We start from the raw sequence: 25,836 nt of genomic DNA on the forward strand, positions 1-25,836 counted from the left end.
CCGGGACAACCAAATAAATAAATAAATATTTTTTAAAAAACAAAAAAACCAATGAAGGCAGTGGTTTTCCTGGTGGTTTGCTTCTGCCCCAAGTGGAGATGTCCTTATTTGTGTGCTTAGCCCAGTGTACTCCGGCAGGCCTGCCTGAGACCTTATTCCCAGGAGTACAGGTTTGGCTGGTTCTCAGAACTGTGCTGTGTTCCTGGGGCGAGTGTCTTTCTGGAAATCACACTGTAGCTTATGCAGGAGCACTTTTACTGGAGATCCTTGGAATGGCCACTGGCAGAGCTTGATTTGAGGGGAGCCTGGCAGCCAGAGCTGGGATTTCAATCAGAACAGCAAAGGCAACAGAACGGAAAGGATGAACTGTGGGTGGGAACAGAGAAGGCACTTGGTCTAACTGATCATTACTGGGGAAAGGGAAATTATGTCCTGTGAGCATGTTCTCTGGTGGGCACTAGATCCCTAGAGGCAGTTAAAAGTATCTGCTCTGCAGTTACAACTCTGCTAAGGCTATGATTTGGCCCTTGACCTCGAGTGTTTTTTACACTGTAAATGGCATAGGAATCCTGGGCATGAGGATCTTGTTGAAAGGCAGATCTGACTCAGTTGTTCAGGGGAGGGACTGAGACTCTGCATCTCTATCCAGCTCCTGGAAGGATGCTGATGCTGATGTGGGCAGCGTGTGGAACACCCTTTGCGTATCATGGATGTAACACTTCTGGGCTTTGGTTGCCTCACATGTAAAATGGGGACATCAGTACCTTCCTCATAGGATCATTGAGAGAATTCAATGAAAATGTCAAGAACTTAGACCAGCTGCCATACAGTGAGCACTCAACACAAGACGCCTATTATTTATGAGAAAGGAGAGGAATGAAAGCTCCGCCGTGAAGATGAAATGAGAGTATAAATGTCAGTCAAGTGCTCCCCGTGGGGCCCGATGCATAGAAAGCACTGGCTGTGGACGTCCTATGTGCCCAGCTCTTGAGTTACTTTCTCTTTGAGGCCCTCCTAACTCCAGGAGATGGGGGCTAAGGTCCTGTCCTCTTGGCAGATGTGCAAGCCAGGACTTAGGTTAAGAAACTGTTCAAAGAGTACAAGTGTGCTAAGCAGCAGAGCAGGGGGTAGGGCTTGTTTAAACCCGGGTCACTTGGTACCAAAATTTGTGAATTCAGTCACCAGTAATAATTGCTACCGTTATTAGTATTATCTTATTAAGTCCTCATGACAAAGTGGGTTTTTATACCCATTTTACAGGAGAGAAAACTGAGTTTCAACAACTCAAGTAACTTGTCTAAAGTCATAGACACGATCTCTATCCCTTTCTCAAATACAAGGGTGGCACACAGGCCAGAATTAGGGTGGGTCCTGCCCTCTTTACCACAGGCCCGTCTGTGTTTTTCATAAGGACCCCTGACAACTGTCAACTACAAACTGGCACTTGCCATCTACTCTACAAGGATTAAATCAGGTGCCTGACCTTCAACACCCCCTGAAAGGAATTCAGGGTGGAGATCAGGAATGAGGCACTCGGTGCTCTGAGAAAAACTGGCAGAACAGGTCTTCAGCTAGCTAGTTAGATGCTTTCAGGAGCTGATTTTTTTTTTTTTTTTTTTTTGCTGTATACGGGCCTCTCACTGTTGTGGCCTCTCCTGTTGCGGAGCACAGGCTCCAGACGCGCAGGCTCAGCGGCCATGGCTCACGGGCCCAGCCGCTCCGCGGCATGTGGGATCTTCCCGGACCGGGGCACGAACCCGTGTCCCCCGCATCAGCAGGCGGACTCTCAACCACTGCGCCACCAGGGAAGCCCCAGGAGCCGATTTTATGAGCCCAGTTCTTGCATCTCCTCATATCTAGAAAAGCACTAAATTCCTTCATGGTGCTGTCTGCTCCTCGTGACTAGCAGAAACCCTTGTGAGAACCTCTGCAAAAATATGTGCTTGATTGTATGTACTCCCCCTTCACCAAGATCACATATATATTGACCTCCCCCCCCCCGCCGCCCCATCTTTGGAGCAGTTTCTCAGAGCTATCGGAAATGCTGTCTCCCGAGATGCACTCCTCATTTTGCTCCATATAAAACTTAACTCGCAGCTCTCATGTTGTGCATTTTTTTTAAGTCGACACAACAGACAAAAACAGATGTTCATTGTCCTTCTGCCCCCGCAGGGGTGATGGGGAGAAGCTCTCCTTTCTCCACCGTGGGAGTTTGGGCTGAGTTTCCAGCACGTCTACTCCCCCAACCCTGAACTCAGCCGGACAGCACAGAGAAAGCACGGAATGGAGCTTCGCTGGGCTGCTTTTAGAGAAGCTACTAACCCCTGGTATAACTGATCCACACCAGGAATGCAAAGGCAGCGGGACATATGGAGACGACTTGTACAGTTCCCAGAACTCCAAGGATGGAGAACAGGCGGTCCAGGATGTGTGAGGGTTCGTTTCTCTGGGACACAGACTCAGGGGGAGATGAGCCTAGAGGAAGTTTACCAGAGAGCCTTTAAGGTCCACACGATGGGGGAGTGAAGGCAATACAATCAGGCAAAGTAAAGGAGTTGAACTGAGATGCAGAGGCCTTAGCCGACCCCACAGGGAGCTCTGGAACTGCGGTGGCCTTTCAGAGCTGCAGGATGAGGTTTTCCCGCTGCCACATAGCTAGTCACTGCATGCAGGCTGTCCCTGGGGTGCGGGCGTGACCTTGGGCGAGGGAATCTTTCCAGCTGAGTGCAGTGCCTGGCCACTCAGTGGAGGGCCACCAACACCACGGCATCTGGGGACGGGAGTGTCTCCACCCAAAAAGGGGTTGGGGCTTGGGAAACAGGCTATCAGGGGCTGAGGTTGGCCACATTAGAGAAACAGCTATAAATCTTGCTTTAAGGATAACATGACCCCATAGGCAAATCCAAAGTCCGTTTGGGGAACAATAATTTCACTAATGATTACAGCTAGTCAAAGATGCCCCACAATCCTGCCCAGCCCTAAAGTTTTCAAACCCAATTATTGGGTGAGAATGGAAAATAAGGCAAGAGAGTCAAGGAGGGATATTTTTTTGTGCAAAGTATTTCAATCATTTCAGCTTATTCTGGGCTTCCTATTTCCAACTTATACCAAACGCACTTGGGTTCACACACACACACACACACACACACACACACACACACACACACACAAAATGAACCTTGGATACAGTTTCCTTTTAGAGGCATAAAAAGCTCCTGAATCAACTCCAATAACGCTTCCCCAGACTCTCTTGGAAAGGAGCAGATGAATGAGTTTGACAGAAAACTTTCTGCTTGAGATTTTCGGTTTCTCAGATTGCAGATTTAAGGGGCGAGCGTGTCAAGTGTTCCGTGACACTCTGCATGGTGGCTTCGGGCAGGGACACTCTGTACCAGCCGATAAAGGAAGGTTTCCCTGCATCACCGACTTATTCTTCATCACCTGCTTTGTCTCCCCTTTCCTGCACCAGGGCCTTGTCAACGACTTGCGAAGGAATAAGAACAAAAAGAAACTTTTCTAGAACCATGAAAAGACACTGCGTACTGACATTGGTGCTGAGTTCGGTAGATAAGACTACAGTGATGAATACAGTTCTTCAAAGCTATCTTTTTCAAGGATGAAGTGGGCAGTAGAGGCTCAGGTCCCTCACACTGGAGTATCTGGACACGTAGGGCTGTGGTTTTGTGTTAGGAAGTGTCTATTAAAGCAGCAACCGTCAGAAGATGAAGTGGGTCATACATTTCCTCTGCTGAAAACCCTTCTCATTGTGCTTAAAATGAATTCCAAGCCCCCTAGGTGGGCCTCCCAAGCTCTATGGAGCCTAAGCCCTGCCCCCTTTCCCAGACTCATCTGGGACCACACCTGCCCTCATCTCCTGTACCTCTGCCACACTGATGACACTCTCCAGTTCCCTCCAAAGTGAAGAGGCATCTCCACGTCCCCCGCCTTCCCCCTGCTGCCTGGACTCTCTTCCAGCGCCTCGATCGATGGCTAGTTTCTTCTCTGTTCAGCGTCAATGTTTCCTTTGCAGAGCGGCCTTCCCTGACCCTGAGCCTCTACTTTTATTCTCTGCCCTCATGTAACCGAGCAGGACCCTGTGGGGCCTTCCTGGGACAGGCCTTCCCCCGTATCCTGTGCTTTAGCTCCACTCTGAAGTACCTAGATAACAGTACTGATGCACATTTCCTGAGTTGTTCTACAGATGTGAAAAGCCCCACCACATGGAAGATGTTAACTGCTTGATGACGTGAGCACACGGCCCCGAGGCCTCCTGGAGCCTAAGGACTGATAATGTTGACCCCTGTGACACCACACTGTGACCTCACCATCAGCCAATCAGAGAACTGTGCACAAGCTGATCACATACCCTGGGACACCCCCTCCCTCACCTGGCTTTTTTATTTTTTTGTTTTGCGGTACGCAGGCCTCTCACTGTTGTGGCGTCTCTCGTTGCAGAGCACAGGCTCCGGACGCGCAGGCTCAGCAGCCATGGCTCACGGGCCCAGCCGCTCCGTGGCATGTGGGATCTTCCCGGACCGGGGCACGAACCCGTGTTCCCTGAATTGGCAGGCGGACTCTCAACCACTGCGCCACCAGGGAAGCCCTCACCTGGCTTTTAAAACTGCTTTGCCGAAATCCTTTGAGGAGCTCGGGCTTTTTAGGGCACGAGCCACCCGTCTCCTTGCAGGGCCCCGCAAGAAACTTTTCCCCGCTCCTAACTCCAGCGCTCAGTTTGTTTGGCCTCCCTGTGCGTCGGGCACACCGACTTCCTCTAACACTCCTACTGGGTTCTGGCGTTTCCTCACTGTGCCCACCTACCAGAATTTCTAATTATTGGTTTGCTTACTTCTTTGTTTATTGTCTCTTTTCCACACTAGACTCTACTCTCTGAACCGGCAGGGACAATATCCACCTTTTCCACCACTGGAACCCAGGGTCAGGCACATAGTAGGTCCTTGGTACATATTTGCCACCTGAATGAACAGTGCCTCACCCAGGGCTTAAGTCCTATGCTTTCTAGTTTATAAAATACTTATTTATAGATTGTAAAGGAAGGCTTTGTGCATATGGAAGTATCTCACCAACCTAAGATCCATGAGATGTGCTGTTAGGGTGAGAACATTCCAATCCTTTTTTACAACTAATGGTTCCTTCCCATTTTCATGGTGGTTTTGTTTCAGCTGAGGTGTAATTTACATATATACTGCATGCATTTTGAGTGAATTTTGCATATGCGCATGTGCACAGAGGTCTAGATAGAGATGTAGAATGTTTATAGCCCCCAGAAGACTCCTGTGTGCCCCTTCTCAGTCGATATCCTCCAAAAGGTAGACACTATTATAATTTCTATCCATATAAGTCAGTTCTGTTTCTTAACATCATAAATGAAGTCTTACATCATGGACACTTTCATGTAATTTTTTGCTCAGAAGTATGATTTTGAGACCCAACCATGTTGTGGTATATGTCTGTAATTTGTGTTTTTAAATCACTTTGTAATATACCACAGTTTATTTATCCACTCAACAATTGAAGGTCATTTGGGTTGTACCCAGTTAATGGCTATTATAAGCCCTGCTACTGGGAACACTATTGTACAAGTACTTTGGTGGATGTGAGAACTCACATCTGCTGGGTGTCTGTCCTGGAATGGAATCCCTCCCAGATCAGTCTACATTTAGCCTTGGTAGATATTACCAAACAGTATTCCAACGTGGTAGTACCAGTTTATACTCTGCCTTGACCGATACCATTAACACTTTGTATTTCCCCATACTTAATTTTGGCCATTTTGAATTGTGTATAGTGTGCTTATTTGAGGCTTTGATTTGCCTTTCTCTGATGAGAATTGATGTTGAACACATTTTAACATTTATGGACCATAGGGATATTTCAAGCGTGCATGTGTAAGTGTTAATTGCCTGTATATTTGAAGTACCTGCTTAAGTATTTTGACCGTTCTTACAAAATGAATTGTCTGTCCTTTTCCTATTAATTTGCAGAAGTTCTTTTTACATTTTGGATGTGAGTTATTTAACAACTCTATGTAATTAAGATATTTATCTTCTCCCACTCTGAGGCTTTCCTTTTCACTCTCCTAATGGTGTAATTTGATGAACAGATACTCTTAATTTTAATGAAGGACAATGTACCCATCTTTTATGATAGTGCTTTCTGTGTTCCATGTAGTAAAATTTTGCCTACTTCAGGTCTATTACAGTGTTTTAAACTAAAGAATAAAGTGGGGGGCTTCCCTGGCGGCGCAGTGGTTGGGAGTCCGCCTGCCGATGCAGGGGACGCGGGTTCGTGCCCCGGTCCAGGAAGATCCCACATGCCGCGGAGTGGCTGGGCCCGTGAGCCATGGCCGCTGAGCCTGCGCGTCTGGAGCCTGTGCTCCGCAACGGGAGAGGCCACAACAGTGAGAGGCCCGCCTACCGCAAAAAAAAAAAAAAGAAAGAAAAAAAGAAAAGAAAAGAAAAACGAATAAAGTGGGGGTTATATTAAAAGTGTCTGTGTACACTTGGAATGGCTTTTAGGACCAAGCTGGCTGAAGTGTGACAATAAACAGGGGGCTCCCCCAGACCCCTTATCAGAGCCCCTCCCACCCCTCCAAGCCGTGAATTCCTCTTGCTTCATGAGATGCTGCGAACGAGCTCCCCCCCACCCCATTTCAGGAAGAGCTCAGATGAGTTAATTTTATCTCTTGGTAACATCTTAGAAAGACTATAGGCGGAATCGCCCTCCTCCACAATCATCACTCAGAAATATCCAACTCAGGCAGAAAACACAGAAATTACACTACGTGGACAGAGTCATTCACCAGGTATATTTGAAATCTAAGCTCTTTGAGCTATACACGTGCACAAATGATTCAGTTGGTGGCAATCTCCCCCTCCTCCTCCATATTTAAACTTTTCAAACTTAAAATAGTGCTGAAGAGGTTTGCATCCTGTGGCTCACGGAGATGCTGAGGCAACTGCGACTTTCATGGTGCTCGGAGGGGCCACCGAAACCCTTCAAGGAGTCTCCCGTTTCTTCTCCCTCTCCTGGGACACGTGTTTCTCCCCACTCCCCAAACCCAACCTCATGAGAGAACTACTTGATCTGAGACAGATGAACATTGACACTTTGCAATAAATGTCACCAAGACTAACCACTTGGGTCATATTATATTCCACTGAGGGGTTTTTCTGATGACATACAATGGTCATTTCAACTTTTATTAAATTTTGTTGGAAATGTCTGATGGATCTGTTTTAAAACATTGAAAAGTCATTTCCAAATAGTTTCTCTCACCCAGATTTCTCTGGAGCCTGCCTTCTAAAAATTCTGACGCTTAAGAAGAGAATCAGCACAAAATGGACTGTAGTTCTCAACTTTTTCCACTAGAGGGCAGAATTCTCCACTATTAAATCTAATCTTTTCATTTGTCCATGAAAAACCAAAAACCTTCACAGCCAAGGAAAGTCAAAGCATTTGCTTGTTATATACTCCTCAGATTTTATTTTTCAAAGGAGCCTGCATTTTCCTATGGAAACTCAGGATTTTACAAGCAACGCTGTCTGTCCTTAGTTTCACCTGTACTGTATCCAGTACTATATTGCTATATTCACAGTAGAACGGACTTTTGTTTCTGAGTAATCAGTCTAATGTTTTAAGTTTCTGATGAAACTTACACCTTAATCAAAAACCACAACAATCCTTCCATCAGGTGGTTGTGTTATTGTTCTTGTGTGTTTTTCTGAGGCTTGGGTAATGAAAGTATTTCCCCACTCCATCGTAATTGGCATTTGCATCTAAAGTAATTCATGAATGTACAGGAGTAGACGAGGCCTGGCACATAGAGCAGAAGGTAATGGTTCTATAGGTGTATCTTCTATAATGCACTTTGGGCTAGAGAAATAGAAAAATCACATGTAACAAAAACAAATACGTTTCTGAGCAATATGGCGTTGCACGAGTAGGAATTGCATACATTGATCTCTCAGTCTTTCCCTTTGAATATGCTCAGTGGCTGCTACATTGATTTAGCTGCATTCCAATTGTCTGCAACCGACACTTGCTTCTTCGCTTTATTTAAAAACAACTGGTCTTGATAGCAAAGGTGTTGGCTAATCATTTATATATTGGCATGAGACGTTTTGTGCCCTTTCAAAATTCAGCATTATCCATAATAGAGTGTAATATTATCAGATTACCTGTATTAGCATATGAATGCATTCATAAGCAATGCACATATGTTTTAAAGCAGCTAATGGCTGAACAATCCCTAAATAAAAAACATCCAGATTTTTAAAAGCACAGCTGAAACATTTGTACAAATATACAAAGAGAAAAAAACAATCATTCAGACACCATGAAACTTTTGTGATAAATAGATTTGTCTGAAATCGGTCTCTATCATCCTGGACAAGCCTCCCCAGTGAGGCAGGGAAACTTCTACAATGGAATCGTGTTCAAAATCTACTGAGGGATGTCTTTGGGGCCAAGCTCAGTTTTTCCTCCAGGAATTTTAACAGAGCTATGAAGTCTTTGACTCGAAAGAGTGACTACACCCAGACTTGTTAAGATGGAGGATGCTGATAATTTTGCTAATCTAGATAGGACATGACTGGATGCTGACAATCTGTGACTTATAGTATATCGTCAAATCATGAAAATAAATGCTGGTGATCATGCATGTCCTGGGAATGTTGGGATGCAGAGGACTGAGGAGACCAGATAGGGATATCTCATGCAGTCAAAGTCAAGTTTACTTATGGTCCTACTTAAGTGGCCAGGAAAAAACAACGCACACACGTCAGGACTGGGACTGGAACGGCTCACAAGCAACACAGGTGCTATTTGTCACTGATGTCTCCGGCTTGGATCAACATGAGAGCATGAAGGTTAGGCTGTGCTGATTGTTTAATAAGAAAATACTACTTTTTTTTCTAGAATCTTCTAAATAATGTATTATACTTGATGGGTATGATATGATCAGGAAACATATCACCTTTTCCTAGCCCTTTTGTCCGAGAGGCTTGATTACAAGGAAGGAATCTCAAACAACCAAACACCCAGGGATTTAAAGGCAATTATTTTTTTTTTTTTGACAAACAAACAACAGGGGGGCAAAAAGCATGATAAAGAGGAGACGGGTATTCTCTTCGAGGTGGAGCAGTGAGCTCAGTTGGACACGGAGGGCGGCGGGCCGGGACGCCGGGTCTGGATGATTTTTGGCTTTGGGGACGTCTTTGGATCCTCTTCTTCCTCGATGTCACTGTCACACACGTGCACGACGACACTTGGGGTGGACTCAGTCCCTGCATGGAGCTCATACTTCTCTCCTGAAAAGCAAGAGAAATGGGGGTAAGAAAGCAGGAGGGATTTCTACACAAATGATTTGGTGCAGTTTGTTTAGGAAGTGAGGGCGCATTTTACGTGTCTCAGGAGATGCTGAGTCTTCTCCAGGGGTGGTGTTGGAAAGTGAAATGAGATTGATCTGTCTCTGCATCTCAGCTCTACTGCCTGTCACCTGTACAGCCCTGAACAGGCCGCTTCACCTCTCTTCGCCTCAGCATCCGCAGCTGTAAACTTCAAAATGGTAATAACTACAGTCCAAAGGATGGGGGTGATGACTCAGTGGGCCTGGCAGTAAGTTACCAGTTTCTTTTCCAATTCCCAGCATTGCTGTTAACAGCTGAGTAATCCTGAGCCCATCACCTCACTCCTTCATCTTTTGGAGAAGTTCTCCAAGTTCTCCTCTTGCTGTACATTTCTTATGGCAAGAGCTGCCCCAGGATGGAATAAGGTCGAATCACCGCTCGTCTGGGATTTGCAGTGGTTACATGGTAACAGGATTTGATGACGGTCAAGTTCCCTCCAGTTCCAAGAGTCTAGTAGTCTATTCTTTTTTGTGTGTGTGTGGTACACGGGCCTCTCACTGCTGTGGCCTCTCCCGTTGCGGAGCACAGGCTCCGGACGCGCAGGCTCAGCGGCCATGGCTCACGGGCCCAGCCACTCCGCGGCATGTGGGATCTTCCCAGACCAGGGCACAAACCTGCATCCCCTGCATCGGCAGGCGGACTCTCAACCACTGCGCCACCAGGGAAGCCCTGGTAGTCTATTCTTGACCTGCTCTTCTTGTAGTCAATTCACTATTAGCCAGCAGGCTTCCTGTCTGTCTCTGTTTCACTTCAGGGTGTAGCTACTGAGCATCTCCCATGCTCTGGCCCATTGCTAATCATAAAGGATTCAAGGCACATTCAGAAATACTTGTGTCCTCCACAAGAGCACAGCCCAGTGATGGCACATGGAAACAGAAAGTACCACAAAATACTATGGTAAGCGCTGGGGTGGCAATATATGTCAAGGACAGTGGTACCAAATTGCAAGGAGCAAGTAACTCTGAAAGGCTTCCCAGCGAAGGCGACAGCTGACCTGGGTCTAAAAGACAAGTAGAAGGCGTCCAGGAGGTGGGAGGGTGCAAAGGGCATTCTCAATCTGCATGCTTGTAACTTCTCAGGTTAACTGCTGACACGCTTAATCTTCTTCCGACATCCTATCTTTCCTTTCCCATCCTTCATGAATGGGAAACACCTAAAAGCAACGTCTCCCAGACACCCTCCTGGTCAGTGGCTCTCCAGGTCTCACTAGATCAAGTCCTCATTTCTTAGACTAGGACAAAAGACTCTGCACAGTCTCTCACCAATCGTGACAGCCACATTGGTATACTCACCAAACCAGCTACTTTTATTTGCTATAGTCTCACCTAGTCCCCGAAGTCTTGCCCTCCCTCCAGGATCAAAGCCAGACACCACTCAGTCCTGGCATCTTGCCTGTCATCCTCAGTCTGCAGTGGACAGTGCCCTTCCGGAGGGCCGGGGCCAGGACTGTCAGTGCCAGAGCTGGGGTAGCATTTATGTGCTCCTGTATGAACCTTGGTAAGTGTCCGTGGTGAAAACAGCAAACGCTTGCAAGGCACAGTTTTAAATTTAGTGCTGACATTAGGGGCTGAGAAGCACTGACAATGCATTAAGCATCTAATCTTTTCTAAGTGATGCTGAGGAGGATGTAAATGTACAGAGTCATTTGTTGCTATGGGTTGAATTGTGTTCCCCACCCCCGCCCCTGTCCCCACCAAAGATGGTGAAGTCCTAACCCCCAGTACCTATGACCATGACCTTATCTGGAAATAGGCTCTTCACAGATGACTAAGTTAAAATGAGGCCATCAGGGTGGGCCCTATTTCAAAGTGACTGGTTTCCTTATAAAAAGGGGGAAATTAGGACATGGGCACTCGTCCAGGGAGAACTGCATGTGAAGACTGTACTTATGTTGCCACAATCCAAGGAACGACCAGAAGCTACAAGGGAAGCCTGGGTCAGATCCTCCCCCAGCACCTTCAGAAGGAGCATGGCCCTGTGTTGATCCAACATCTTGATCTCGGACTTCTAACCTCCAGAAAGTGAAGCAATACACTGCTGTCGTGTAAGCCACTCAGTTTGTGGTCCTCTGTTATGGCAGCCCTAGCAAACGGATACAGCCGTATCTTGCTAAGAGAGTTCTCTCTCTGTTAAGAGTCAGAGAAGTCTTTATTGGACCTCCACCCCGCCCCGAACCAACATCCTGGATGAGGGCACCAGATATTTCACAAAAATGGAGCATTACACCTCCAGCACTTCCCTGGATCTTGGCAGCAACAAAGAGGGTGAGAACTAGCTAGAGCCACAGAAATAACGGCCATAAAGACTCTATAACTTAGAGTCGAGATTGGGTGAAATTGTAGGTAGAGAGAGTTATGTGAATAAGGTTGACTTTTTTGATACAGAGAGCTGACGGGGCCGGTGTGGATTCAGGAGAGGAGAGTGACAAAAACAGGGGACACGGAGCAGAACTCATGCTAGACTTTGCTTCCCTGCCGGCTAGCAGGGATGGATAGTCTGTCCGAAACTAACTTCCCTGTAATCAACACTGAACTTATTATCCCATATGCCCTTGTAGTTGGGATGTACACATTGACGCTACCCACAGCTCACTGAATTGTGTTTGTTTCGTTCTCCTTAAAGCAATTTGTCATTTTTATCAAAAGCCCAAGGGAGAAGAACCACTGCAGACGCTGCTAAGGAGAGGAAGCTGTGTGCAGCCGGCTTCACCTGTGAGTTCCATGAGAGGCTCTGGGCAACAGGTGGGCAGACCTGGGGTGGTGGCTTCTTTGAGCAGCGGTTTTCAAACACCTGACAGCTTCCTGGGGGTGCTTGCTGCAAAGAGAGTTTACCAGCATGAGGATGCAAGTCTGCAACTTCAGATGTATTGGCCTCTAGTTTGGTACCCAGCACCCCTAGGTGCTTCTCCGTGTTTCAGTGTCTGGGTGGACACTGTTACATGGTTTGGTGTGACAGGCCGGGGGCAGTGGTCCTGTGAGGATGCTGGTGTGCAAATAACTTGCCCCCTCCCTTCCTCCAGTCCACATCATAATTTTTCATTGGAAAATGATAATAGTGCGGGGAGAGGGTAGCAGAGGGAGGGATGCTGAAGATGCATATGGGAGAAGAAGCAAGACATCCCAGATCAGCTCTGCAGCCCCTCCCGGCCACCAGCACTCTTCGTCTTTGGCCTTCTCATCTTTGTTTCTGGGAGAACAGCAAATCCTGTGGACAATGATGGAGTTCATCGTACCCAGGGTTTCTAGAATTTTCTCTTTCCTCCCAGAACGCTTTGCAAGTCTGAATGAGAGACACCTTCAGACAAGAAACAGAGAAAGAAATAATTTCTGAGTAATCAGATGAGGTAGTTCTTGTGTTTCAGGATTTCTTCGACGTCCTCCCGTTTGGAGAAGCAGTGCCTTTTGCAGAGACACTAGTGGCTGCCGTGGTCCCCTCCGTTGCCCTGTTGGGTGTGATGCAGGGATGAGGCGAGCAACAGCCTCTCACCTTCTGATGGGGGGATGACAGAAAAGAATCTGCCATGGAAGATGGAGACCAGGGGACCTGGGGGTGCGGTGGTGACAGCAGGGACGTCAGCCAGGGGACTGACCAGATGTTGCCCTTTCTTCATCTGTTGGAAAGAAGCTAGCTTTTAAAAAAAAAAACAGTAGTAAAATATGTATAATGAAGCTAGCTGTTTGATGAAACCCTTTCTCTGCCCTGGCTTGGATAAAGAACATTCTTTTAAAGACACCTCTAGTTGCAGTGTGTTTATCTATTTGAAAGGAGACACTTTCCTCTTGGACTAGGTGTGCTGGGGGCACGCTTGGGATGCGGGCCACCCTGTGCAGGGCAACTTTCACACTGAGTTAACAAAGTCAGACTACTTGGTAGTAGAGCTGTTTTACTGCTGTGACCCCATTAATGCTGACATTCCACTGTTCTGATTTTGGAAACTTTCTTACTATTAAAATCCGGCAGGGCTTCCCTGGTGGCGCAATGGTTGGGAGTCCGCCTGCCGATGCAGGGAACGTGGGTTCGTGCCCCGGTCCGGGAGGATCCCACATGCCGCGGAGCGGCTGGGCCCATGAGCCATGGCCGCTGGGCCTGCGCGTCCGGAGCCTGTGCTCCGCAACGGGAGAGGCCACAGCAGTGAGAGGTCCGCGTACCAAAAAAAAAAAAAAAAAAAAAAAAAAAAATTCCGGCAAAGCCCAACAGCTGCTGAGAGCCCACAGAATCAAAAGACATAGCTTTGGTCTCACTTGATTGAACTTTTCTGTTTCTGGCCTCACTTTCCCTTTGGGCTTCAGCTAATTCCTCTACCATGAAGGCTGACGTCAGTGCCGTCACCCCCTGGGGACCCACTGGGCTCAGGAGGCGACAAGGAGGGACGGCCAAGCAGACCAGTGTGTCTTTTCAAGGCCAAGCCAAGGCTCATCCTTCACACTCGCAACTCTTTGAGTTCGTATTCAAACTGTCCTCTCCCCAGGCCTCAGAAAAGAGGCCAGGACCAGAAGCCCTCAGAAGAGGCATTGGTTAGGGTTTTCTACCTCCTTCCATGAAACAAATGCCCAGCCAAGAAAGTGTAAACTCCTCTGGCACATGGTCACACGTTAACTTCTCATCCAGGCCTTTGGAACTGTCATGGGCTTGGGCACAGTTCAAAAGACGTGTGTACGTTTTAGCTTTCCCACTAAGCTACAAACCATTGAAGGGCACGTGTTTGTCCTATTTTCTGTGAACTCTCAGTGCCAGGACATAGGAGGTGTCACAGACACTTGCCATCTATCTGAAACACAACAGCAGCTAATTACTGAGCCCTTAGTAAATGCCAGACACAGCTCTAAGTACTTCACATAAATTGGATATTCAAATTACGGCGACAGCTCTGTAATGTGGGTTTCATAATGTCTCGATGATACAGGAGGACATTGAGATCACACAGGTAGTGAATGGCAGAGCCACGATCCAAAGTCAGGTCCACCTGACCTCAAAGAATGCGCTCATAATCCCTCTCCAGCCCTGCCTCTCACGATTCTACTGCTTTCAGATTCTACAAGAGAGTCTGTTGAAAGTCTGCTGAAAGGCCTGGTTTTAACTTTGAATATTCTCTCATGGCAACTCATGTTTTTGTGAACAGTCTGTAGCTACAGTTGGGCATTTATTCCTTCTGCATCTTGCCCCTTTTGGTTTTGGCCCATTGCACGTTATTCTACGTAAGATCTCCTTGACAATGAACCTTTTTAGAAGACAACACTTAGTCAATTATACAAAATAAAGGGACTATAAATTATGGACTGAGATAATTTGCATCTCTTATGGTAACTTTGGACTCTGGAAATAGGTCCTCCATGATTTCTTGTTGCTTTACCTTTACTACCTCTCATATTCAAGGTGAATTCTCAACAGGAAAGTTACGTGTTGTAGTAGATCGACTGTGTTTTGCAAAGATGGTCATAATATTTCCTGCCCGACATTACTCTTCTAGAACCTTGCCACTCCTGCGCTGAGGACTGCTCCCTCTTTGCTCCTTCCCCTAAAATCTGGGCAGGCCTCTAGGATGCCTTGACTAATACAGTACGGCAGAAGCAACCAGTGCGACTTCTGAGTTAGGTCACAAAAATGCCAGGCACTACCCCCTGGCTCTGCCAGGGTGCTCATGCTTGGCACCCCGCCTCCATATTATAAGGAAGCCCAAGCAGGGCACAAAGAGGCTCCCACGGAGAGAAACCACAGCCTATCTGGGCTGCCAGCCAACAGCCATGCCAACTTGCCAGCCAAGTGAGTGAACCATCTTGAAAGCTGATTCGCCCGTCCCCAGGTGAGTGGCCCCAGCAGCGCTGCACGAAGCAGAGATGAGTGACCCCCCTGGGTCCTGCTCCAAGAGCAAATTTGTGGGCAAAATAAATGATTGTTTTTGCTCAAGCCCTACATTTTGGTGTAGTTTGTTATGTAGCAATTGATAAGTGGGGCACAGGTCATGTAAGTTCTTTGCTCAAAAGCAAGCTAACCCCCTACAATTGAGTTGAAATTCATTGTCTCTGGTGATTTTTCCTCTTTTCTTCCCTGCTCATGTGCTATGTTAGAATGGATACTTCACCAGTTCCAGTGATTCCTTCAAGGGGAGGGAGTTCCATTAGCCCATCACTGGGACCCCTCTCTCTGGCACCTCTTTTATTCCTCACCAGTGGAAGAGGAGTGACATCTAATGGGTACCTTTGGGGAAAGGAACTGGCAATGCCAGCTCACCCTGTGCCACCTCTCTCTTGATCCAGCCCTGCCTGCAAAGGGCTTGTGCTCTGCCGTGCTCTCGGCCACGTGCTAAGCCCAGCAGAAAAAGCCCTGCACTGTGGGGCAGTCTGACTGTTTCCGTCTCTGGGACAGGCTGGGTAAAACCGCATGGCTCTGGGTTTCACTATTTTTTTTAAAAATAGGATTCCTTTGGCTAGTTTTTTTGGTTTTGTTTTGTTTTTTGTATACACCGCGAGGCTTGTGGGATCTTAGTTCCCTGACCAGGGATTGAACCTGGGTCCATAGCAATGAAAGCGCAGAGTCCTAACCACTGGACAGCCAGGGAGTTCCCTGGATTTGGCTATTAGGGAGCCCTGGCTGTCACTCATCTTGGCCACCTTCTCAGCGTTAGCCTTTCATCTGAAACAAAGCTGGCATTATTAATCTTATCTACCTTACTTCTTATCTAACCCTCAGCAAGTTCTGAACCAAACAGGAAAAAAGCAGGTGTCAGTTATTAATCTACACTGAATTTTAAGAATGGATGATGGCTTATCGAGGCAAGTACCAAGAGCCTCTCTAACTCGACCCTTGAACGCAGGGCCATGCTGTGTTTTGTGTTGAGTGCTACACTTCATTTGGATTAACAGCCCTTTACATTTGATTAAGAAGACAACTGAAAATGCCAGTAGTAAAATCATTTCAGGCTTGGTCATGTTGAGTGGACACTGCAAACCCCTACCCCCAATGTTTTAAATTGTAAATGTGATTTTTTTTTTTTTTTCAAGAGGAAGTAGCGGGCATCAGTCCTGAGTTACGGAATAAGTAAAACGGAATTTCCATGTGGGTTATTTTTACTGAACATGCTGCCTGTTGGGAGATTGAACACAGAGCCTGAGGGAAAGGTTCAGAATGATTTGAAATGTGTTTGAAACGGTTCACATTTGGATTGCCTCTTTTTTTCAAGTGTTAGGGTTAGGACTTGGTAGCATTTGTCATGGAGGGGAGGGCCCACAAGCCCTGGATTTACCATTCTCTGGTCAACTGTGTAGACAGAGGCACCTGGCCCTGGTCTGGCTCTTAGATAGGGGAGAATTGGGGAGCCAGGAAGGGGTGAGGGGTGACTTGTACCACCTTTCCTCCACCCCGGGCACCAGCCAGTATTTGAGCTTCCTGTCTTTTAACCGTCTCTCAATCCTGGCAGGGCATATGCTGGTTTGGTTTGAGGCCCGATGCGTTCCTCAGTCGAAGGACTGAGTTATAGTGAAAAACACCATAAAGTTGCTCAAAGCTGCACCCCTCCCTCCCACAGATATGTCATTTAACGATATTTTTAAGTTATTTACTGGCAATCTTGTCTTCCCCTATTTTTCCAAAGGGAAGGAAAGAAAATGTGTGTCTGTGTCCGGGAAGGGGGCGGGGAGCGTGGCTCTGTACTGTCCCCCCTCTCGCCCCTCTTGTTTCTGCTCCCACACTGGTACCTGACACCTTACTAGGCACTCCTGGCCTCTGTGTCTCTGATGACTCTTTGCCATATTTGAGAAACACCTGATAAATACCACCATAGTGTAATTAGTGTGCTTCTCAATCAGAGGTGCTACATTCCCAATGGTGTCTGGAAATGTGATGTGGATTTTTTTTTTTTTTTTTGGTTGTCATAGGGACTGGGTAGGGTGTGGATACTGGCATTTAGTAGGTGAGGCCCAAAGATGCTAAATGTACTGCATTGTCAGTTCCAAAATGTCATGTTGAGAAACACTGAGTTAAGAGCTTAACATGGGCACTTACATTTCAGCAGGAGACTAAGGTATGGTTTGAAAATCAGGTGACAATAAGTAGGTAACACACACTAAGCATTTTCTATTATCTCATTTGATGTTTGCAACAATCCGATTTTACGGTTGAGGATGCTGAGACACAGAGAGGTTAAGAAAGTTGCTCAAAGAAAGTTGCTGATAAAAGGTGGAGGCTGGACTCAAACTCACACCCTGAGTTTTAATCATCATCCTAAAGCAAGAGAAATACCTCTTTTCAAGTTGGAGCTTGATTGACAGCTACAAAATAAAAGAGGAGATGACCCAGGGCAGAGGGACTTACTGAAACTTTAAAAATCACAGCTGGGAGTTTCCTGGTGGTCTAGTGGTGAGGATGTGGCGCTTTCACTGCCGTGGTCTGGGTTCAATCCTGGGTCGGGGAACTGAGATCCCGCGACCATGCAGTGTGGCCAAATATATAAATAAATAAATAAGTAGATAAATAAATAAAATCACAGCTATTTGTTAGCCACCTATTCATCAGATCAGTCTGAGAGTGGAGAAAGAACTGATTTTCTAAGCAGAAGTAGAAAGAGGGATTTAGGATTTTTTATTTTAAATCCAGGGAGGAAGAAGTATTTGCAGAGAGGGAAGTCTTCTGCAAATTTTTTCTCTCTGATTCCGTAGTGATTCCACAAGCTCATATTTAATTTTGGGAAACCTCGGAGAAAAATGCAGTAGGTAGACGTGAGGGCAGGATGAGTCACTGAAGAGTAACTCTGTCCCTTTCCTTTGCACTGCAGCTGTTTCTGTCAAAAAACGCCCTCTAAGCTTGGGTGGCAGAAGGCATAAAGCAAAGTCTAGACCAACCCAAATATTTCACCGGCAGTTCCGAGAACACGCCCATGTAAATAATAACCAACACCTCAAAGGACACGCACCTTGTTCTTACTGCCTGGTAGACTCTGTAATTCATGTACTGGCAGAGGAAACAAGAAATCTCTCTGAGGATGCCTTGCTAAACAATACTGCTCAGAGCAGAATGATCATAGAACCCACTATGGATTTGATAGTTCTTATGTGCCAGGCACTGGGCTAAGTGCTTTATGTATATTACTCGTTGTATCTTCATAATGAGCTTGCAAGTTGTCAAATAATCACCATTAAATAAAAAGAGGTGCAGAGGGGGAAGTAACTTGCTCCAGGTCACCACAAACAAGTGGTGGAGACAGGACTCCAGTGGAGGTCCACCGAGTATGAAAGCATGACCGCCATATTGCCTGTGGTGTTCAGGAGTGAGGTTGGGAGGGCACAGAAAAGACATCAGGGCTACACATGGACCTCCCTGCCTCAGTAGGTCTGGAATATGTGCATGTTAGGAAAAGATTATCCATGTGAGTGATCGGGGGTCTTCTTCCTCATCCACCCCTATCCTCAGTCCCGATCCTCATCAAAGTAGGAAAACAGAAGTAGTCTTTGGTAAGAAGGAGGAGGGATAAGGGGAGGGAGAGGAAGAGGGAGGTGGGGAGAGGCAGAATACTTCCATAGTTTTGTTTTAAGAGGTGCTCTATTTCAATAAAAGAAAGTTTGCCTCACACCTGTCAGAATGGCTATCATCAAAAAGTCTTACAAATAACAAATATTGGTGAGGATGTGGAGAAAAGGGAACCTTTGTAGACTATTGGTGGGAATGTAAATTGGTGCAGCCACTATGGAAAACACTATAGTGAGTGGTTCCTCAAAAAATCAAAAATAGGACTACCATATGCTCCAGCAATTCCACTCTTGGGTGTTTATCTGGAAAAAATAAGAACACTAATTTGAAAAGATACATGCACCCCAATGTTCATAGCAGTGTTATTTACAGTAGCCAAGATATGGAAGCAACCCAAGTGCCCATCAACAGATGAATGGATAAAGAAGATGTCTCTCACACACACACACACACACACACACACACACACACACAAGTGCAATGGAATATTACTCCGCCATAAAAAAGAATGATTCTGCCACTTGCAGCAGTGTGGATGGACCTAGGGAATATTATGCTTAGTGAAATAAGTCAGGCAGAGAAAGACAAATACTATTTGATATCACTTATATGTGGAATCTAAAAGATAAAATAAATTCATATAGCAAAACAGAAACCAACTCAGATACAGAGAACAAACTAGTGGTTTTCAATGAGGAGAGGGAAGGCAGAGGGGCAAGAGGGGTCAGAGGATTAAGAGATACAAACTACCATGTATAAAATAGATGAGTAACAAGCATATGTTGAAGAGCACAGGGAGTTATAGCCATTATTTTGTAATAACTTTTAATGGAGTATAATCTATAAAAACATTGAATCATTATGCTGTACTCCTGAAACTAACATAATATTGTAAATCAACTATCCTTCAGTAAAAAAAAAAAAAATGTTTGCTTATCTTCTGGGGCGTTTCCTCTAAGACTGGATTAGGTGGCCATTTATCTTCATTCCCTCCTGAGTCATTTAGGACCTGAAGGGACTTCATGAGGACAAAGGATTGAGGCCCCTGCATTAGTGGTTGAGACAAAGGAGTGGAACCCTAGGTGGAGGTAAAGGACCAAGGGAACCAGAGAGGGAGAAGGTGAAAAGATAAAGAGAAACCAGGGAGACAGGGTCCCCGGAGCCTGTGAGGTGGGGCTTGTGTTGCCGGGATGAGAGGAAAATGCAGACGTGAGGAAGGGAAGAGCGTGTGGACGCACTCTCTCTTTGTATTTGGCCATAGAATCAGGAGGTTCTCCAGTCTGGGATGATCACCCTGTTCCTCCTTTCCCAAAAATAGCGACCTGGCTATGGGACTATGGGTATGCACAGGGCGCATGCGCACACACGCCCACACGCCCACGTTTTGGTCCTGTGTCTTTTCCGTTTTCCTACAACGTGCATATTTTACCTGTGAAATAAGAAGAGGAAATAGTTCATCTTGCTACTCAATAGTGATTGAGGATAATTGTGGAATATATGCTAAGAAGAAAAGCCCCTTTAACATCACCCCCACCCCGGGAAAATTCTTTGAAAGTAGGTGTAAAATAAGGAGCTTGTGTCCTGGGCTCACAAATCTGCGTCCCTCGGGTCGGGGGTGATGTGCAGAGACTGCGCTACATGGAACCCTGGGACTGGCTGTTTTATTTGCTTTTTGTGTCTGTGATCAGAGTATAGCAGTTGTTGAACAAGAAACTGGGGCTTAGATAGCGGTCATGCTACAGGTACCCCAAATATAGGTGTTCATCTATATCTAAAAAATGGAATTTTCCCTACCTTGGAATCAATGAGCCTGGAATAGAAAATGTTTCCTCCTTATAAGTGACACGTATTAATGAAATCTATTTTCCGTTTGGGGAGAAACGATGTATACTGAGAAGCAAACCAGCAAAATTCCTTTACTATGACATGTTTTGATGGAGAAGAATTTGGAAAAAAATCTAAATATAGCTGATGTACGCAACTTGAAACTCGAGCACCATTTTAAGCCCTCCTCTGCAGTTAACTAAAATTGATCTCTCTAACAAGAGCTAAAAATAGCAGGAGGAAAAAAAGGACCAGACAGTGACTTTCCATATTTCTCCTTACAGGCATTTCCAGTGACAATGAACTTGACCTTCCAGAGCCATCCTAGAGAGCAGAATAAGCTGACATTTCACATCCCACCTCTGACTGACCACCCATCTAGTGCCACGGACATCTCTATTTTGCCATTTTGCTAATGAGTACAGATAAGCTGTTTTGCTGGGCTGGGTTTTGTGTTTCCTATTTTGTTTTACATCCAAAAAGAACATAGGATTATACTCTTTCTGGAGTCAGGAATAATAGGCATTATAAAATAAACAAAAGAAAATATCCGATTCATTCTCCACCAGGACAAAGCTCATCTTATTTTGTCCAGGTCATTGTTAAATGATGGGTGTCTGTAAATTCACTAGGGGAATTAATATAAATGTAGAAAGCTTCTGTTTTTTTTTGTTTTTGTTTTTTTAACTGAAGTATAGTTTATTTACAAAGTTGTGTTAGTTTCTAGCATTATATATATATATATATATATATATATATATATATATATAATGTTTTTCAGGTTCTTTCCCATTATAGTTTATTACAAGATATTGAATATAGTTCCCTGTGTATAAGTAGGTCCTTATTGTTTATTTTATATATAGTAGTGTGTACCTGTTAATCCCAAACTCCTAATTTAACCCTCCCCCAACCTTGCCCTTTTGCTAACCATAAGTTTGTTTTCTGTGTCTGTGAGTCTGTTTCTCTCCTATAAATAAGTTCATTTGCATCATTTTTTTTAGATCCCGCATATAAGTGACATCATATGATATTTGTCTTTCTCTGTCTGACTTACTACACTTAGCATGATAATCTCTAGGTCCATCCATGCTGCTGCAAATGGCATTATTTCATTCTTTTATATGGCTGAGTAATATTCCATTTCATATCTATACCTCATCTTCTTTATCCATTCATCTGTCGATGGACACTTAGGTTGTGTCCATGTCTTGGCTGTTGTAAATAGTGCTGCTATGAACACTGGGGTGCATTTATCTTTTTGAATTAGTTTTCGTCTTTTCCAGATATATGCCCAGGAGTGGGATTGCTGCATCACATGGTAACTCTGTTTTTAGTTTTTGAGGGAACCTCCATACTGTTCTCCATAGTGGCTATACCAATTTACATTCCTACCAACAGTGTAGGAGGGTCCCTTTTTCTCCACACCCTCTTCAGCATTTATTATCTGTAGACTTTTTGATGATGGCCATTCTGACCGGTGTGAGGTGATACCTCATTGTAGTTTTGATTTGCATAGAAAGCTTCTGTTTTATATAGACCTGTCCTTTAAAAAGAGCAGAGGATGGTGAATTCTGATCCACATGTCCTGCTTGACATTAGAGGAAAGCATCAAACTTGCCTTAAAGAACCGATGCTGTGGATACATTTTAGGAGGTGCCAATAAACAGAGAAATGAAATTTGGAGGAACAAATGTATAAGTTCTTTTGTATTTTTAAAATGTGCTTTTGCAACAGTCTGGAATTTCTTTTGGAGAAATTAATTTTACTCTTCAAGAGATCTCCCTGGTTTTGCAAACTTTGCACTCTTCAAGGTAAGGGTGCTGGCTTCATTAATCCTTTCTGTTTCTCACCAGGGGCAGAGGGACGTATTTTAAGTTACCAGCTGTGTAGCCTTGGGCAAATTACTTAACCACTCTGTGCCCCACATTCCCCAGCTGTAAAAATGAGGAGAATAACACTACCTTCTCGTAGAGTCACAGTGAACATTAAATGAGATAATCTATATAGTAAGGTGTTTAGAACAATGCCTGACACACAGTAAGCCCCATGTGTAAGTTTTAACCATTGTTTCTATTTACAGCTTTCCCCTTATTTACCTATTTTACTTACTTTCTGGATGAAAAACAGAACATATAGTCATGGAGACAGTGGTTAAAAATGTTTGAAATTGTGCCTCTCATATATTTTCCAGACTATGAATTTGTTCTCACTATAATAAATAGTACAGAGAGATGCTTCTCCAGTGTTGGGTGGCCCTGGTCTCATGTCGTAACATCCCATTAAGGATTTCAAAGGATCTCAAAGGAAACCCGCAAGCTTGGGTTTGATCATGGTCCCTTTGTAATTGCACTGTTCCCTCCATGCTTGTTTCAAGAGCTTCTTCAGAAGTTCCGGGGAGCACAAGTTGCCCCTCTCTGGAAGAGGGTCACCAGTGTTCCTTGCTTAAAGAACGAGGTGCTGTTTTGCCCCTTCCTGTCTGGGCTAAGGTCTGTGTCCTCACTCTCCCATTTATCTCCCATGAAAGGGTCTAAATAGAGCACATGATTGCCTTCCATGGGCAGCTAGATGTGCCAAAGCTCCCAAAAGTCAGCTGGTTTGCCAATGTGATGCCGGGCCCGAGGACCATCTCAGCCCGGATCCCTGCTCAGAGATGCTCTTTCGTTAGTTACTTTTCTTCAGCATCCTTAAATTTCTGCATCACTTCTCAGTCACTCAGTTCAACCAGGTGAGCACTAATAGTCACTCCTCCAAAGGAAGAAGAACACCATTCCTTTGATCATTTGAGTTGCTTTGCTCTCATTCTAATTTATTTCTCTACTCCTGGAATTGAGGTAGTCATACTTAACATGGAATGACTTATAATTTGTTACTGAAACGATTCTGCCTAGGGAATAAAAAATGAATTTTAGGGCTTCCCTGGTGGCGCAGTGGTTGAGAGTCCACCTGCCGATGCAGGGGACACGGCTTCGTGCCCCGGTCCGGGAAGATCCCACATGCCGTGGAGCGGCTGGGCCCGTGAGCCATGGCCGCTGGGCCTGCACGTCCGGAGCCTGTGTTCCGCAGCAGGAGAGGCCACAACAGTGAGAGCCCCGCGTACAGAAAAAAAAAAAAAAAAAAAAAAAAAAAAATTTTAGGGGCTTCCCTGGTGGCGCAGTGGTTGGGAGTCCGCCTGCCGGTGCAGGGGACATGGGTTCGTGCCCCGGTCCGGGAGGATCCCACGTGCCGCGGAGCGGCTGGGCCCGTGGGCCGTGGCCGCTGAGCCTGCGCGTCCGGAGCCTGTGCTCCGCAACGGGAGAGGCCACAACAGTGAGAGGCCCGCGTACCACAAAAAAAAAAAAAAAAAAAAAATTTTTACTAAATTCTTATTGTAATTTTTTCAAATGGAAATGCTAGAAGTCCTCTTGGTGGAGAAAACATTAATTCAGTGCTCCCTGACTCAGTCTGGCTAAAGCCATAAAACAGCAGCAATTTGTCAATGAAGAATTATCTCTAGGGGGGCTCATTCATTCATTCGATATTTATTGAGCACCTACTACGTGCAAACTGCTATCAGGCCCTGGGAATACCAAAATGAATGAAACCTGCATTCTCCCCTCAAACAGCAGAGAAGACAGAAAGATGAACAATAGAAAATTACCACAAGGGGAAGTGAGCATTTGTGGAAAGTTCCAGGAGGAGACTGAAGGAGTAATTCCTTGCCTTGGCACCTGGTTGGGGAGGGGTCAGAGGTGTGGGTGGGGGGATGCAGGCTGTGGCCCTGCCCTCTCATCCGTGCAGCTGAAACAGCTGCCAGAGGCCCAGGCCTCTACTAGAACCTCTGTGATATTTTCGACTCAATTGTTGGGTATAAATCATTCATTGGTGCGGGGTGTAGAAGCTTCAAGGACACTGGAAGAGGACACGTGGATAACTAAATAAAAAGAAACAGCCTCAAACTGCTGGCAAGGAATGGAGAGAAAGATAAATGGAGAGAAGACACCCAAACTGCAGCTGTTCTATGGGACACTGCTATCAGTCATCTATAAAGAGCAGGAGTGTCTCCACATTTGCTGTTGCCCACATAGTGCACAGATCTTCATCTGCACACTTATGAGACCCTGGATTAGACTTTCTGGAAGTTATGATGGTGTTAGAGGTGACTGTCAAGGGAGGGTTGAGATAAATGTTCTGCGCTGTCAAAGCAGAGGTGGCCTGAACTCCACCCAGGCAGCTAAGATCCTTAATAGAGACCACTGGATCTGGCCCAGGGATGGTCAGAAGAGCCAGGGTTGACATTTGTCTCTGCCCCCAACTAGCTGTGTCACCCCAAGCAAGTGTGTTCACCTCTCTACAGCTCGGTGGTCAGATCTGGAAAATGGGAATATTAATAATGCCTACTCCTGCGTTGACTGCACCACAGGGCACTTCAAAACTGGTAGATTGGGGCTTCCCTGGTGGCGCAGTGGTTGGGAGTCCGCCTGCCGATGCAGGGGACACGGGTTCGTGCCCCGGTCTGGGAAGATCCCACATGCCGCGGAGCGGCTGGGCCCGTGAGTCATGGCCGCTGAGCCTGCGCGTCCGGCGCCTGTGCTCCACAACGGGAGAGGCTACAGCGGTGAGAGGCCTGCGTATCGCAAAACAAAAACAAAAACAAAAACAAAAAACTGGTAGATTTACTTGGTAAGGGAAGGTGAGGCTCATAGGTTAGCGGCACAATTAAGGCAAAAGGCATGAATTTTTAACACTGTCGATAAATTATTCACAACTCTAAAAAGAACCCCCTTTTTTCTGCCTCCTTAAGACCATTTCCTTCCTACTTTCTCACTCCTCTGAACCAGGTTCTGTGAGCTTCCCTTCCGAGACCTGGTTCCCATTGCCTCTACTCCTGTCTCTGTCAGTCCCAGGTCACACTGGTGCCTGGCAGTGCCCTCCAGACCTGGGACTCAGTTCAATGAGCCAGTGCGGGTGTCTGAGACTTGTCCTTATCTTGCCTTTGCATCAAGCTTTGAGAACATTGACTGTAAATGAATTTTCTTTTAGGCTCTGGATAAAAAATGATTTTAATCTACTGGATTACAGTGAGTAGACCAGAGGCCAGCTGGGATCCGAAAGTCTGATTTAGCCTGGACTTCCTTTATAAGAG

General features: G+C 45.8%; 1 protein-coding gene across 2 annotated transcripts in view; it reads right to left on the reverse strand.

Annotated features, from left to right (window-relative positions):
* Positions 1 to 6,805: 6,805 nt before the first annotated feature.
* The window catches only part of RCAN2 (regulator of calcineurin 2), a 258,384-nt gene continuing 239,353 nt past the window's right edge, over positions 6,806 to 25,836 (reverse strand). For both annotated transcript variants that reach the window (XM_081247753.1, XM_081247754.1), the window contains one exon: positions 6,806 to 9,329. In XM_081247753.1, coding sequence (XP_081103879.1) covers positions 9,169 to 9,329 — 161 coding nt within the window. In that variant the 3' untranslated portion in view covers positions 6,806 to 9,168. The remainder of the gene's footprint in view (positions 9,330 to 25,836) is intronic.

The sequence above is a fragment of the Mesoplodon bidens genome (assembly GCF_964165515.1).
Source record: "Mesoplodon bidens genome assembly, chromosome: 10".
Lineage (NCBI taxonomy): Eukaryota > Metazoa > Chordata > Mammalia > Artiodactyla > Ziphiidae > Mesoplodon > Mesoplodon bidens.